This window comes from Schistocerca gregaria, chromosome 3 (genome assembly GCF_023897955.1).
Source record: "Schistocerca gregaria isolate iqSchGreg1 chromosome 3, iqSchGreg1.2, whole genome shotgun sequence".
Taxonomy (NCBI): Eukaryota; Metazoa; Arthropoda; class Insecta; order Orthoptera; family Acrididae; genus Schistocerca; species Schistocerca gregaria.
The window spans coordinates 146386507-146403424 of NC_064922.1; the positions used below are offsets into that span (position 1 = coordinate 146386507).

General features: G+C 34.4%; 1 protein-coding gene across 3 annotated transcripts in view; it reads right to left on the reverse strand.

Moving 5' to 3' along the window:
* Nucleotides 1–2129: 2129 nt before the first annotated feature.
* Nucleotides 2130–16918, reverse strand: part of LOC126354424 (tubulin polymerization-promoting protein homolog) — a 284058-nt gene continuing 269269 nt past the window's right edge. For all 3 annotated transcript variants that reach the window (XM_050004060.1, XM_050004058.1, XM_050004059.1), the window contains one exon: nt 2130–9741. In XM_050004060.1, the coding sequence (XP_049860017.1) occupies nt 9541–9741 (201 nt within the window). In that variant the 3' untranslated portion in view covers nt 2130–9540. The remainder of the gene's footprint in view (nt 9742–16918) is intronic.

Sequence of the window (16918 nt, forward strand, 5' to 3'; positions counted from 1 at the left end):
ACTCAAAAAATTCTGGATCATTCCATTCACATCCATTAATAGTAAATATTGACACATAGCATAGTCTTACAGATTGATTGCACCCATAATTGTATGATTGCATCTGGTAGTTTGATATCTTTTTTACATCACAATATTTCATATATTTATTATTTGCCTCCTCATATTATTTCAAACATTGTGCTATGCCACCTCTTATTCATTTTTCTACTGTTAGAATTACATCAAACGTAATAATTATTGTTATTGCCTAGTCATTTTTAGAACTCCATCCCAAAAGAAACTAAGTGTATTAACGTACCTAGATGGATCCAAATGGTATGCTTTTATGCCAATTTTTCTCAAAATTTGTGACTCATCAGTTTTAAAATACATTTGATGATATTCACCAATATTTTTTTATATTAAATTTTTCCCAAAATAATTTTGCATGTTTGTAGTCTTCATCACTTATTTTGCAGTCATTTATTTTACTGTAAAATTCTTCTTTTCATGGAAACTGTGCCTCTTTTTTCAATTATCTATGTAATCTTATGGATAGAGACTTTTTCTGACCGCTTGATTTTCTGGAAAAACTTCTTAATGTTGGTCATTTGAGACTTTTGCAAATTTGATGAAAGTTTGTCAAGGTTTCAAGACATGAATCTAAACAAAACCAATAAACCTCATCTTCAAATTTTCTGTATTTTTACCAAAAGAATAAGTATTTCTTCAATGATGGCTATAAAATCTATTTCTTTATTATCATAACTGGGTTCTTTTAGACACAAATGATAATAATCTTCTCAGAGATTATGTAAAAAATCAGTTTAAAATTAGAATGTTTCGCTTGAAGATTAAATTGATTTCCCAGTAGAGATAAATATTTTACAGTCACATGATCATGATGACAAACTTTATTATTTCTAGTATAGTATGTCTGTATAATGAGTTTATTTAAGATCTTGTATGTCTTCAATGTTCTTGAGATGTTAATGATCTCAATTCTTCAGTTTCAGAATACAGTTTTTAAATTTCTATAACCTATTTTCTTATGCAAATTTTTTATGACTGTTTGGTCCTCAATGTATGACTGGATAATTGCAGTTTTTATTTATGTACTTGGTATAGTAACAAAACCCGGTTGGTTCATGTTTTTTTGTTATTAAGTTTATATCTATCTTTCAATACTTCCTTATGTAAGCCATTATGAAAATTTTACTGTAATGGACAGAATATTTTTGAATTAATTTAAATATTTTTATAACCTTTCTTATTTTGTGGAAAATAGTTTTTAACAGCGAACTCTCAAAATCTGATAATTTTTAAAATTTATACTAAATTTTATAACTTGTAATGGATACACTTGATTCTTTTATCAAATGAATAAACATTGATACTTGAATTGTAGGCTCAGTTTCTGGAACACTATCTACCAAAATTTACATATTTCTGATGAATATCAAGACCAATATTTCTATATTTTGTGACTATCCACATTTTTAACTACAGGAAATAAAGCAAATTTAATAGCCTATAGAACACTTTTTGATCATTGTTTGCCATATTAATATAAGTTACCTTATGTTGTATCATTTCTGGCAAGTCAATATAAGATGAAGCTCTTAATAGAAAATCTATTAATTGCTAACTGCAAACCAATAACTTTGCTTAATGAACAACCAGAACCAAGAGCTTGGAAATTAGATATTTTTGGTAAAATATTTTCTTTGCCATTGTTAAATGTTTTATTAACTCTCTGTTTCTGATGATTACATAGCATTGCATTTGAAATGTACATTCTATAATATTTCCACTTGTCCACATTCTGTACTTAGAAAAAATTCACAATTTACTTTTTGGTTGCAATGAATTTTTAGATAATATTTGATTATTTTCATAATTGTTTACTGAGATGAATTCAAGAAAAAATTAGGCACAGTTAAGTGTTGATTATTTTTGGTATTTAAATTTAGTAGTCTGTCAGCATGTGGCTAAATAATCTCTAAATATTCTTGTATCTCATGATTTCACAAATATGCTAGTGCAAAAAGGAAGTATTTCTTTCACTGGTTTAGTTTCACTATTTTGAAAAACTGGGTCATCATTTCCTGTTTTAGAATAAGGTAATTGTTGCAAAGGATGGCTATTAATTAGATCAGTTTTATTTAATTTATCATGTCGAGTCAAATAATTTCTTGTACAATAATCAAAAAGTTAAACAATCGTTAATTACTCCAATTAAGTATCTCATTTAATAGAAATAAAAATTTAATAAACTAAAACAAAACTAAATGGAAGCATGATCTTTAATATCACACTGAGAATTCTCATTTTCGATTTTTTCCAGAGCACAATTGTTACTTGTTTTTGAATGTTTGCCTTTACACAATAGCTGTGAGTAGAAACAATCTAAATATTTATATTCTTGACAACCAATACATTTTAGTCTTGTGTCATCATATTCAGCGATTTCTTTTTTATTGAGAATAATATTTTCAATTGTTAATCACTCCGAATTGGTTACAAGTGATGAACATAATAATACACAGAACGTTTTTCACACATGGAAGGAATTTGTTTACTACTGTACACTCTCATTCAATATTCACTTACGAATTGTCCAACAACTACATTTTGTGTTTCTGTGAAGTAAACTTCATATTCTGGATTGGATGAAGTCTGATGACTGCTTTAGCTGTTGCTTGATAGTACAAACCTAAATAGAAAATAATTAATATAAAAGTTAACCAATTAGTTATTGTGATTTCATTACCTATCCACACCACATCTGATAAGAAATTTATAAAGCTTCATTCATCAATAATAACTTATCAAACTTCTTAATTTGACATAATGATGCAACTGGTTCAGGTGGCCCAATTGGTACATATGGCTGTTTTGTTGGTATCATCAGTCTCCAAGTACCATATCTCATATGTATCTCTGTCGGATCTTTATTCATATTTGGAAAAAAGCATGATCTGACACATTACCTTTTCCATCTAGTTCCTTTGAACATCAGTGACAAGACATTTCACACATATGTGTTTGTCTTTTACTTGCAAGTAAAATACCATGATTGTTGCTATCATGAACAAACTGAATATCAGTATATTTTGGCCATTAACGAAATGCTACCTCTGTTACTTCTAATAAATTTTATTTGGTCCTTTATAGCCCCATTTTATATTTCTCTTATTCCATTTATACGTAGTAGTTCTTTGGCTATCAAATATATCTTTTAGCCACATCTAGACCTATTCATAAAATTTAAACTCTCTTCACTTAGCTCACCATTTATCTCAAGATCACATGTTAATTGAAATAATATTCATTTTTCTTTGAATGCAGGATCACTCACTTGCATTTCTGCAGCTGCTGATAATGACTCAAACATCCAAAGTCATTAAAATATTTCATTACTTTAATCTTATTACTGCAGCAATAGTAGAAGTACCTTCATTTATACATGTTCTAAATATTATACTATGAATCTGAATAATATTTTCAATGAACAGTTTTTCATTTATATGGAGGCATTTCTAGACATCAGCAACAACAAACTTGCATACAATGGAATGTAAGCATTCATGATAATTGCTCAACAGGATGATCTTTAGTTTAAGATTGAAGATTCCAAATTTTAGGATATAAAGATAATAAAAATTCAATTAGAAAAAAATAGATGTCTATCACACAAAACACTAGAAAATCTATGGAGAAGCTGAGATAACCATAATGCACAATGAAAAAAATACCATTTTCATCAATGAAGCAGGTTTTTATTCATTAATTTTAATATCGCAAAAAGAAGAACCTAAATAATTCAGAAAATGGGTTACACATGAAATTTTAACATGAGTTTGTAAATATGGAGAAAATAAGACTAAAAATGATGTACAAGAAATGTATCAAGGTCAAATAAATCATTTGGAAAATTTAAATAAAATTCTAGGAGATTAAATACAAAATGTATATGGAGTAGTTAACAGTGCTTCGGTAATAATACAAACTGTGATGAAATGTTAAGATTTGTTTATAACTGCAACTCAATTAATTTTTTACCAAAGAATGAGAAAAATTTGAACATCTATTTCCATAGCACACATAAGAACTATTAATTAATCATATAATTAGGATAGAGAGAGTATAAAATATTTAATAACATACTGAAGAGAACAAATTATCTGATCAGTTAAACATATGGAGCAGTTGCTGCCTTCACATTATTTCATTATTTCATATCTTGTTATTATTCTTTGTTTGAAAGTTTCAGAAAATTTTTACAATCGAAAATGATATCCCAGTCAACTTCATTTTTAAATTACATTGTAAAACTTTCATAGAATGCTTGATCACTTGTTGTACCCCCCCCCCCCCCCAGTTCAATTTTTCCTGTTTTATTCGTTCTGGAAATTTCCCCTTACAATTCTCTGATAATGTCTAATTTGTCTTTAAATTATTTAAAAAACTTATTCAGATAATTTCTGATTAAATCATTGCTTGTTCGATTCCTTGATATGTATTCCCAATATAATTTATCTTGAAACTGTTGTATGGAATTATTAGTTGAATTTCACTGTGATATCATATCCCAATTAATTTTATCTTGAAATTCTCTAATAAAATTTTCAGACAATGTATAATACCCTAACACAAAATTCCATCCAACTTAATATTATAGATGATCATTCTTTTTCATATAATCAACAACTTTATTTTTATATATTTTAGTTTTCGAGTACAATATATATAATTACTCAGAACAACAATTTGCAAAACCACATTCAGTCCACATAACAGTTCGTTATATTTTTCAGTCCAGAATAGCCTTCATTCCTACAAAACAGACCATGAAAATCATACACTCAAAATATACATTTATCAATGAATCTAATTTATGTTGTTTAATTGTATCTTCAAGAAAAGGAGCAGTTAGATTTTCAAAAATAGATTACTAATGAAGTTTTACCACCAATTAGAAAATATGGTGATACAAACTACAAAAAAATAAAAAGCAAAATGATACAGAAAAATAACAACTACCTATACAATTTCAAAACAGACTAAAAGTAGAAGAACAAAAACAACACCTATAACAACAATTAAAGGTAAAGAATGCCTGCAACTAAAATATTATGTAATGTCCAATGTAATAGAAACGAAGATAGAACAGATTATTTGTGTTGCCACATCTAAGCTATACATAAAAAAAATTATTTCGGGTTTGGTGGATTTCAGTCTAAAAGTCATCTTTCAGTAAGGTTTTCTACATACAGTAGTGGCAGACCTGAAGATGATAAATTAGTTTATGTGTTATTCAAAGTATGTTATGATTATAAGCTTATTGTAGCATGGTTGAGCAATATTTTGGCTTGTGTAGAGTAGATAGGAGCAAAGAAATGTATCACATTCACTTTAATGCTCTATCACATATTATCATACCATTCTGTGAACATATGAACAAGTATGTTCATCTGATAAATCCACATAGAAGTACAATATTTTCCAGTATTCTAACTGAAGTACCTATGGAGTCTCATCCAATTGGTATTGAACAAGAAGTTATATTTCAAAATTGGAAGTAAAACACAAAATAAAACCTGTTGCATTATATGACTTACCTAGAGATAAACTAGCTCCAATTATTTTTTAAATCTATGATAAATATTCTAATAAACTGAATGTAGTTACAAAAACACTACAACTTATTGAATCTAAAGGATATAATACTAATTCAAAGATGAGGTAAGCAACGTCTTAAGAGAAGAAAACCCATATTTACAAATAAACTTTAATTACTTGTAGTCTGTCATTTGTAGTCATTATGAATAATACATATTTCTTCTCCATTTAAATCATACAAATAATTCACATTTTCATCAGCTAATTGAACTATAAGTGAAGACATATAGACATCTTAATCATCAAAATGACATACAGATAGAAAATATGAAAGTGGAAGTTTTCTCATTCATAGGGAAAACGTTTACATATACAAATTTGTTTCTAAAATAATTTTTTCTTTATTCACCCAACTATTGTGTGAATCATATAAACCCAAACATTTAACATATACTTGATTCCCTTCCTTTCTCAAAACTGTCTCAACAAGACACACATCAGGAATTTTTTTTAGTTCTTCCTTGTGGAAATGTATTTTCACTTCTTGCCCATTCAATAGTTTTAGAGTTATGTGATCACATTAGAATGAATAACACTTTCAATTTTGAAAATTTCTGTTGCCAAATAGCAGTGTATCCTTTTTCTATAATTCCTTCAAATTCGCTAATTCTAACTCTATCTCCCATTTTAAATTTTCGTTTATTATTAGATAGAGAGGCATTTGGCTTATAATTTTTGTGAATAACTTCTATTGGGTTCATTTTTATTGTTGAATGTCTTGTATTTTGTATTCATCGACCAATTTTTCAAATATTTCAGTCAACTTATATTTTCCTTAAACAGCAAATTTCTTCCACATTTGTTTCTTTTAGTGCTCTTTTAAATCTTTCAAGAACAGGTGATTTACTTCAATAAAGGATGAATAATGGTTGATATTTTTTTATATATTTTTGAAATTCTTTATTGTTCAATTCTTTACATTTGTCTGTAAATTTCTTGGTGTTCTCTCTCCCTCTAATTTTTTTTCGAAAACACAGCTATATTTTTACCCAATTTGTCCTTGACTGTAATAGGCTAAGAAAATTTTGAAAAAATGGCAACTACAGTCAATAAATATTTATATTTTTATTTATTTTTGAAATTCCTTTTAAGTTTCTAGACTCTTGCTACTAAATTATCTTGCCACAAATCATCTCCACCAAATGTGACTACACTACTTCTTTTAAAAAAGGTTCTCATTGTTTTCCCTTTAAATTTTTTTCTCATTGATTTATGTAATTTGTTAGTAATTTCTTCACGAACGTTCGCAGTATTTGAAGGGGTGAGTGATTCACTCACTCCATTACCCATAGAATTTTTTGAACAAATTTACTCCTTAATTTTACATATTCTGCAAAGACCTACTATTCTCTGTCTTCCATTCTTAGCTGTTACTCTTTGAGGATGATGTATTTCAGCAAATGTTCTACACTTCAGGGGCCAGATATGATCACCCTCCATCTATTGATTAAAAATTTAATAAATCTAATTTATTTCACTTAACAGAGGCGGTGTCTTCAGTGTATTTTTTAATCTTACAGTTAGAAGACCTTATTTGTGCACTATTTTTATTGGTTGTATGACTGGAGTCATTTGGTAAAGATTATCAGAGACGCTTATTCAAATATCAAAATTATTCACTGATAAGTCTTTATATACATTTTTGCCAACAAGGAGACTTTTTAAAGGATAAAAACGTATTCTAAATGATGTACTGCTTCTTCATTTCCTGAAGTAAACGTAAATTCGAAAACCTGTTTATCATATACTACATCTTCATCTTTTTTGGATTTTATTTTGAGCATTAAAAATGTCATTTTCCCAAGAGTGTAACAAATGGCACTTCCAGCGAGGGCCATTATTATGCAGTATCACATTGAAGAACTCTGTGGGAATGCTTGTAATAGGGTTGCTTCAAATGAGAAATCTGCTAGGGCTTTCAAAAGTTTTGGTATATTGCTATAAAACGAAGATTTTTTAATGGAGACGATTTTATTCCTGCTAATATCATGAAACATCCTGTGCTAAAAATGCCTATTGTAACCAGTGACAAAAATGAAGATAGTCAACTGTCTGTTTCTTCACCAATAATTCTCTCCACACTAAACCAGAAACCAGGACCCTCTAAAGGGATATCTCCCTCCATACCAAAACTTCCCACCTACCCCAAAGGGACATTCAGCCCTCTCCAAAGCTACAGAAAACTGGAGAGGAGAGGAAACGCAAAAGAGCCCTGCCTTAAATGTTAAGAAGTTCGTAAGTTCGCCTTTTAAGAAATCTCTGGAAGAGGATAAGCCATTCAAAAAGAAGGATTGCAAAAGGTAGATCCAGAAGAAGAAGCAACTAATGAAAACAGATGAGAAGACTCTAATAGGCTGTCCACTTTGTGGAGGGAAGTACACAGGTCCTTCAGGAGCATATGAGTTAATGCATGACCAGTGTAGTAATTGGTGGCATGAACATTGTGTTGATTACAGGGGCTATGTTACACACTTTTGCATTAGTTGAAGTGCCTAAAAAGCTGTGTTCATTTCAGTTATATGATCATTCCATCGAAAAAGTGTTTGTAATTTGGACAATGAGATTTATTTATCTAAGAAAACATTTGCATTTGCGTACTCTTGTATATTGTGGTTGTTTAATCTTATATCATAGGTTGTCCAAGAATAGACATTTTCAGCACTTTGCACTTATAAATCGTTCATGTGCTATTTATGCACATACATTAAATTCAATTTTGTAAATTGTGCATTAGATAACAGCTGATAGTCTGTATTAGTTTCATGAAAATATCTCTTACGACTATGGCACAACAAAATAAAATTTACAAAGTACATATTAAGAGCACAAACTAAGTTGATACTCGGTGCAGTTTCTGATGGGAGTGACTGTAAATGGAAAAGCTTTTACAGTTTCTCCCATCAGCTGCAACACTGAATGTCATCTTAGTTTGCGTGAGTAGTACTCTTGCCAACCTTTCCCTTATGTTTATGTTTGTATGCATTTGTTTTGTGAATGTATTCCTGTGTATGTCAACATATAGATGTACATCTATATACATACATCTATGTATGCATATGGATACATTTATATATGCATGTGTATATTTGTATGTAATGCAAGTTGCCATGACCACAAAAATACAGAAGTAACACACTGTTTGGTCACAGGGACACAGGGACAATTTTCATTTGAAGGAGCACATATTATATTTCGTCGCGGTGGAGGTGAAATAAACAAGAATACATCTACTTTGTTAGCAATGGATGAAATTTGTTTGTTTTTCATCTGATATGTGGACTATAGTATGGAAGTTTTCGTCTAAAGGAGTACAGCTGTAATTGTATACACTGCATCACTTAATTTTCATCTTACACCCTCCAAGGTCTCACAAAGCATAGCATCCTCAGAGGCAATCTAATCCTATCAGTCAGTCTATTCGCTCTTTCAGTGCTACTTCAGAACAGCAAGATCATACACTCTACTTGTGTGCTAAGCCAGGGCTAGTCTTACAACGCCGCACACTTCAGTAAGGAAGGAGTCGACGAACAGAAAGTGGCCGCAGTGCCTCCATCTTCAGATCCGTCGTACTCGTGGAACTGCTGGAAGCCGGTATAGCACTGACTTAACAGCGGCACCTTTATTTCTAATGAATGCAACCCTCAACGCTATACTAGTACTAACTGCATTTCTGATTTCTGGCACCAGTGTCACGTTAGACATAATGTTTAAGGAACTGGCTCAAATGCAGAGTAAAGTTAAACCGTAAGGTGAATACTTTGGAAACAATAAAAAGATTCACACCAAAATATTTTTATTGTTGTTTTGAGTGAACAGCGGACAGGCTAACTTGTTAATTTGCACACACGGTTTGGGTGGGAGTACGGCGGCGCGTCACTTCTGGTGCGCCTTGTCCCAGGTGTCCTTGGCCTTGTAGCCGGTGACGTAGCCCGAGGTGTCGGCGATGTCCTCACGGCCCTCGAGGCCTCGGCCGCGGCCGCTCTCGTCGAAGCGCTGCTTGTGGCTGCCCGTGTACTTGGACGTGTCCGTCAGCCGCTCCGTCGCCGCCGCCGCCACGCCTGTCTTCAGCGCTTGCTGCAACACGCACATCGTGCACGCTAACAACTTCTTCTTCCCTTTACAGTACTTTCACTGAGCTGGTAGAAATACGAGCTGCTGCTACCCATGCTTAGGCAATTACGAGGGGCATTCAATAAGTAATGCAACACATTTTTTCCGGTAGCACGTTGGTTTTATTCTGGAGTCCAATATGCCATATTACTCCCCACTCTTTTCGCCACAAAACCCTATTTTTCAACGTAATCGCCATTCAATACCACGGCTTTACCCCACCTTACTGGAAGAGATTGTGTGCCTGTATGGTACTGCTGCATCAATAATCTCCCCGTCATCCACGTACAGCCTCTCGCAGAGTGCATCTTTCACTGGGCCAAACAAATGGATGTCGGAAGGTGCGACATTCAGGCTGCAGAGTGGATGAAGAGGAACAGTCCAGTGAAGTTTTCTGAGCTCGTCTGGGGTCTGTAGAGTGGTATGAGGCCTTGCCTTGTCACAGAGAAGGAGAGTTTGTTTGCATTTTTGTGGCAATGAATACGCTGAAGCTTTTTCTTCAATTTCCTGGAGCTAGCTCGATACACTGCAGAGTCGATCGTTGCACCATGAGGGAGGACTTCAAACAGAATAGCTCCTTCACTGTTCTAGAAGACCTTAGCCATGACTTTACCAACAGAGCATACGGCTTTGAATTTTTTTCTTCAGAAGAGAGGTCGTGTGGCGCCCCTCCAAGGATTGCAGTTTTGTTTCCGGTTCGAAGTTTCATCGCTTATGACGACGTTCGAGAAAAATATGCCACGATCAGCCTCGTAACACCGAAGTAATTTGGTACAGATGTTCCTTCTTAGCTTTTTATGGTGTTCTGTTAGACGGTGAGGAACCCCAGGGGTTCAAACATTTGACTACCCCACTGGTGGACGAGTGTGTCAGCACTACCAACAGTGAGTCCAGTTGGGCAGCGAGGAATCTGACTGATCCATCGATCACCTCCAGTGACGTGCTTCTGTTCACTGCCAGGCCTCTGTAGACATTCTGAAGGCGTCTATGAATATCTGTGATGCTCTGATTTTCCACCAAACGAAACTCAGTTGGAACACAGCTCGGTTACAGACGCCACTTTAAATGCTACTTATAGTACCGCGACCAATTGGAATTTCATGAAACTATAGGAGCTGAAACAGGACTATTCCCCGATGTTCCACAACAAATTCTGCATTTTTTTTCTGCAGAAATTGACCGGGAAAAAATTTATTGCATTACTTATTGATAGTCCCTCGTATATTAGTGCAGTTATACATGCTGGCGATTAAAATTACAACATAAGTAAGGAGAGCGGATATCGAAATTTTATTTATTGTGCGTATACAGTAATACAGTACAGTATACCCCTTTCAGCCTAAGAGCTGCGCAGAGAAACTACCTTATTATTTTCGCTTTATGCCTACTGAAATGGCCCTTTTTCACTGTATCCATAGTGACATGACCGATCCGTGCAATTGTCTTGCGCCAAAACGGGAACTATGAGCTATAAGCAGCTGCTCTACTTCAAACAAATAAAACTCAACATAAAATTCATTGGTTTTTTTGTAGTAATCGTGTTTTTTGTAATTAAGGAAAGACTTTTTCCATTTTATATGATCAGCAATATTGACAGTTTCTAAATATTAGATAATATTAAGTATCAAAAAGTTTTACTAAGGAACGCTTACATTTATGTCGGTGGTTTCAATCGAACCGACTGTGCCACCTCCTTTAGTGTGCTGATGACACTACTTTCCTAGCCCTCTGCCCTATACTCCCCTAACGATCCTCTCAAATCTACTTCAATCAGTTTACCTCCTGATGTAACCAATGGCTCCCTAAAATCAACACCTCCAAAAACCCCCCGCACCTGCTGCCTCCATGACTTCTACCTTACCATGTACAACCATCCTATTCAGTTAACTAACACACTAAAATATCTTGTACAGTCCTCAACCAGTAACTAATGTGGAAACCCAACCTACTAACCATCCAATAGAAAGCTCACAGTACACTAAAATTGCTAACAGACTGAACTTGCGGATTATACACCACTCCACAGTTCTCCACATCTGCAAAATCCTGATCCGACTCAATCTCTGCTATGCAGATCTTGCATGGATATCTGCCTCACCAAAGTTCTATAAGTTCCTCTAGAGCCTCAAACACCATCCACACTGCCTCTCTTTCTGCATCTGTTTACCTTCCCCCACGTGGACCTTCTACCATCTAAAAAACATCCCTTCGTCCCTACATCTACACACACTCCGCATCCTATCACAATGCAACATCAACTCCCTCACCAACACAATGAGATCCACTTCGATATTTATTCTGCCTACCAACTTTAACCATTCTCCGCCTATCTGACATCACAACAGGGCTTCCTTCTCCTTTCTCCTCTCCACCTATCCTTGTCCCTTTCTTCTTGTACAAACTACCCTTCCCACACACGACGACTCCTCCTTCCCCTCTCCTTCTCTCCATCTGTGTTCCCACTATCTGCTTTACCTCCTACCTATCATCTGCATAGTTTCCCTACTTCACACACCTCCATCACTTTACCTGCACCCTTCAATCTCTATGCAATACATTCTCTCCTCCTACAACATATCTCACCCAGTACAAGTCTTTCAGTTATTAAGTGAAAGTGCAGTGCCCCAGTGCTTTTTTCGCAGAAGACTACCACCTCATGACAATTGTGTTTTTTAAATCTCCTTACATAAAAAGCAATGTCCTGTCTGATTGATTGACTAACTGACTCATCTTTGCCAATCCCAAACCACTAAGCACAGAAACTTGACATTTCGAGATGATGTGGATCTTATACTGTAGGTGTCGATTAAGAAGGGATTTTCCGAAATTCCAACCCTAAGGGAGTGAAATAGGAGATGAAGGGCTTTTTGAAAAATATTGTTATTAAGACTACTTTCAAGCTAGACCTACGAAAATGTGTATTGGGTTTCGCAGTCAGAATTTTTTTTTTTTAAAAAAACATGCATCAGCGTTTTTATCCCTATGTGCATGAAATAATGGATGAGAGTTCCTTTTAAGTTTGTCATTATTAAAGAGCTACTAAAGTACTTTTACAGCTACATATATGAACACTGGTATTTGATTTCTCGGTTACAAATAAAAAATACGTTTTTTAGTGTTTTTGGAAATTGAACCCTTAGGAACCAGGTTTTAAATTGCAAAACATTTCCAGGGCATATGTGGACTCTGACCACAATCTATTGGTTATGAACTGTAGATTAAAACTGAAGAAACTGCAAAAAGGTGAGAATTTAAGGGGATCGGACGTGTATAAACTGAGGTTGTACTGAGGTTGTACAGAGTTTCAGGGAGAGCATAAGGGAACAATTGACAGGAATGGGGGAAAGAAATACAGTAGAAGAAGAATGGGTAGCTTTGAGAGATGAAGTAGTGAAGGCAGTAGAAGATCAAGTAGGTAAAAAGACGAGGGCTAGTAGAAATCCTTGGCTAACAGAAGAAATATTGAATTTAATTGATGAAAAGAGAAAATATAAAAATGCAGTAAATGAAGCAGGCAAAAAGGAATACAAACGTCTCAAAAATGAGATCGACAGGAAGTGCAAAGTGGCTAAGCAGGGATGGCTAGAGGACAAATGTAAGCATGTAGAGACTTATCTCACTATGGGTAAGATAGATACTGCCTACAGGAAAATTAAAGAGACCTTTGGAGAAAAGAGAACCACGTGTATGAATATCAAGAGCGCAGATGGAAACCCATTTCTAAGCAAAGAAGGGAAAGCAGAAAGGTGGAAGGAGTATATAGAGGGTCTATACAAGGGCGATGTACTTGAGGACAATATTATGGAAATGGCAGAGGATGTAGATGAAGATGGAATGGGAGATACGATACTGCGTGAAGAGTTTGACAGAACACTGAAAGACCTGAGTCGAAACAAGTTCCCAGGAGTAGACAACATTTCATAAAACTGCTGACAGCCTTGGGAGAGCCAGTCCCGACAAAACTCTACCATCTGGTGAGCAAGATGTATGAGACAGGTGAAATACCCTCAGACTTCCAGAAGAATATAATAATTCCAATCCCAAAAAAAGCAGATGCTGACAGATGTGGAAATTACCGAACAATCAGTTTAATAAGCCACAGCTGCAAAATACTAACACGAATTCTTTACAAACGAGTGGAAAAAAGATAGAAGTCGACCTCGGGGAAGATAAGTTTGGATTCTGTAGAAATCTTGGAACACGTGAGGCAATACTGACCCTACGACTTATCTTAGGAGCTAGATTAAGGAAAGGCAAACCTACGTTTCTAGCATTTGTACACTTAGAAAAAGCTTTTGACAATGTTGACTGGAATACTCTCTTTCAAATTCTAAAGGTGGCAGGGGTAAAAGACAGGGAGCGAAAGGCTATTTACAATTTGTACAGAAAGCAGATGGCAGTTATAAGAGTCGAGGGGCATGAAAGGGAAGCAGTGGTTGGGAAGGGAGTGAGACAGGGTTGTAGCCACTCCCCGATGTTACTCAATCTGTATATTGAGCAACCAGTGAAGCAAACAAATGAAAAATCTGGAGTAAGAATTAAAATCCATGGAGAAGAAATAAAAACGTAGACTGGCAATGGCAAGGAAAGCGTTTCTGAAGAAGAGAGTTTGTTAACATCGAGTATAGAATTAAGTGTTACGAAATCGTTTCTGAAAGTATTTGTATGGAGTGTAGCCATGTATGGAAGTGAAACATGGACGATAACTAGTTTGGACAAGAAGAGAATAGGAGCTTTCGAAATGTGGTGCTACAGAAGAATGCTGAAGATTAGATGGGTAGATCATATAACTAATGAGGAGGTATTGGACAACATTGAGGAGAAGAGAAGTTTGTGGCACAACTTGACTAGAAGAAGGGATCGGTTGGTAGGACTTGTTCTGAGACATCGGGAGATCACCAATTTAGTATTGGGGGGCAGCGTAGAGGGTAAAAATCGTAGAGGGAGACCAAGAGATGCATACACTAAACAGATACAGAAGGATGTAGGTTGCACTACGTACTGGGAGATGAAGAAGCTTGCACAGGATAGAGTAGCATGGAGAGCTGCATCAAACCAGTCTCAGGACTGAAGACCATAACAACAACAACAAGGGGGTGAAATAGGGGATGAGATTTTTTTATGAAAATATTTTGTTATGAAAGCATTTTTAAAGCTAAATCTATGAAAATTTAAATTTGGCTTCTCAAAATTATTTCATTGTTTTCTGAAATTCAACCCCTATGGGGATGAAAGTTTTTATGGAAATATTTCATTGTGCAAGCATTTTTAAGCTAAATCTATGGAATTTTGTATTTGGCATCTCTGTTAGAAAGAAAACATATGCATGTAACTGGTTTTGGAAATTCAACCCCTAATGAATAAAATAGGGGGTGAAACGCCTAACAGGTTAAAATAGGGGTGAAACGTTTTATGAAAATATTTCATTGTTAAAGCATTTCTAAAGCTATATATTTAAAAATAGGTGTTTGGTTTCTCAGTCAGAAAATAAAAAAAATACGTATTTATGGATTTATGGAAATACAACCACTAAGACGGCAAAATAGTGGGTGAGAGATTTTTCAAAATAATTAATTGCTATAGGACTACTAAAGGATTTTTAAGGTTTACCTCTATGACAACTAATATTTGACTTCTCAGTTAGAAATAAAAAAATACTTGTTTGAGTGTTTCTCGAAATTCAACCCCTAAGGGAGCGCAATAGGGGATGAAAATTTTTAAGAAAATATTTCATTTGATTAAAAAAATTAAAGCTAAATACAGATATACATAAATATTTGTTAGTGGATGAAAGTTGCTATGGAAATATCTCCACAAGCACACAAAAGGCACGATTAACAAAAACTTTAAACTGCAGCTACCAGAATCGCTTTTTTCTCAGAAGTAAATTCGGAAAAGGACATGCTTATATGGCTTTAATTAGCGCGAAAAACTTAGAAGGTGTTGCAGTTTGTGAAAAACTTAGAAGTTCGATTGAATAAAAACAAAAAATCTCTGCAGCTCTGTCAAACTCTTCATGCAGTATCGTATCTCCCATTTTTTGTCCTTTTAGCTGACCATCATTCATCTTTTTAATTTAAAAAGTAAACAGTTCTCATATTTTTGTATAGTGTTTGTTATATCGTTGTGAATACTCTTGAATGAAGAGCGGAGTATTGCACCGCTGACAGCCCCCCCCCCCCCCCCCCTCCTCCTGGCGCGCATAGGGTGTGAGGGATGAAGTAACGTAAAGAAAAAAAAGACGCACCATGTTGCGAATCTTTTTTGTTTCTGAGATTAAGTATGTTGTCACTCTTTGAAAACATAACACATTACCGAATAACTTTATAAATCGGTGATATTATTGTGAAATACTCTTAGATACATGCCGTTTTTAAATTATTATTATTTTAAATTACTCGATGAAGTCGATAAATAAAAAGGATAGATGGAAGCATAACTACTGTACAATCAACTGCCCAAAAATGGTCAAGGGCTACAACAAAAATATGCGATTCGTTGGCTAAGCAGTAATATTGAAGGCAACATATGCCACTGACCGCCAAAGCAAGAAATGCAAGAAATGGTGATACAGAGTAGTCTACCCTCCTTTGAGTAGATGGAACTTATAGATTACCCAAAAAATCACTTGAAGCCCTACCTTTCAAAAGGCAATGCATATGGTACTGATAAAACAACACACATGCCTGGGAAGAGTGCTTCTAAAGGTTGTGCCCACTGCAGCGGCAAACAAAATCCTAAACGAAGCAGAAGGACGTGTTCCATGTGCAAAGTTCGATTTTTATGACGAAGGTGAGCGAATGCTTTCAGCTGCATCATAAATAGTGAATAACGGAAAGGATCTTTTTTTTTTTACATGTTTGAAATGAAGGGTCGTCATAAAATAATATATTTTGGTTCTGTTTTTGTGATTGTGGTCTCAATTCTGTTTATATTGCAATAATACTTTTGTTTGACACATGGTTCATGCAATTAAAAAAGTTCATTTGTGATTTTAAAAAAAGGTGACAATTTTTACTTACAGGTCTAATGAAGTTGGTATTTCACACCGAACCAGTCAGTTTGTGCTCTAACGACACATAAAAATAAAAACAAATATTTTACTGCGTTTTAACTGATATAATTATATCAGAAAAATATA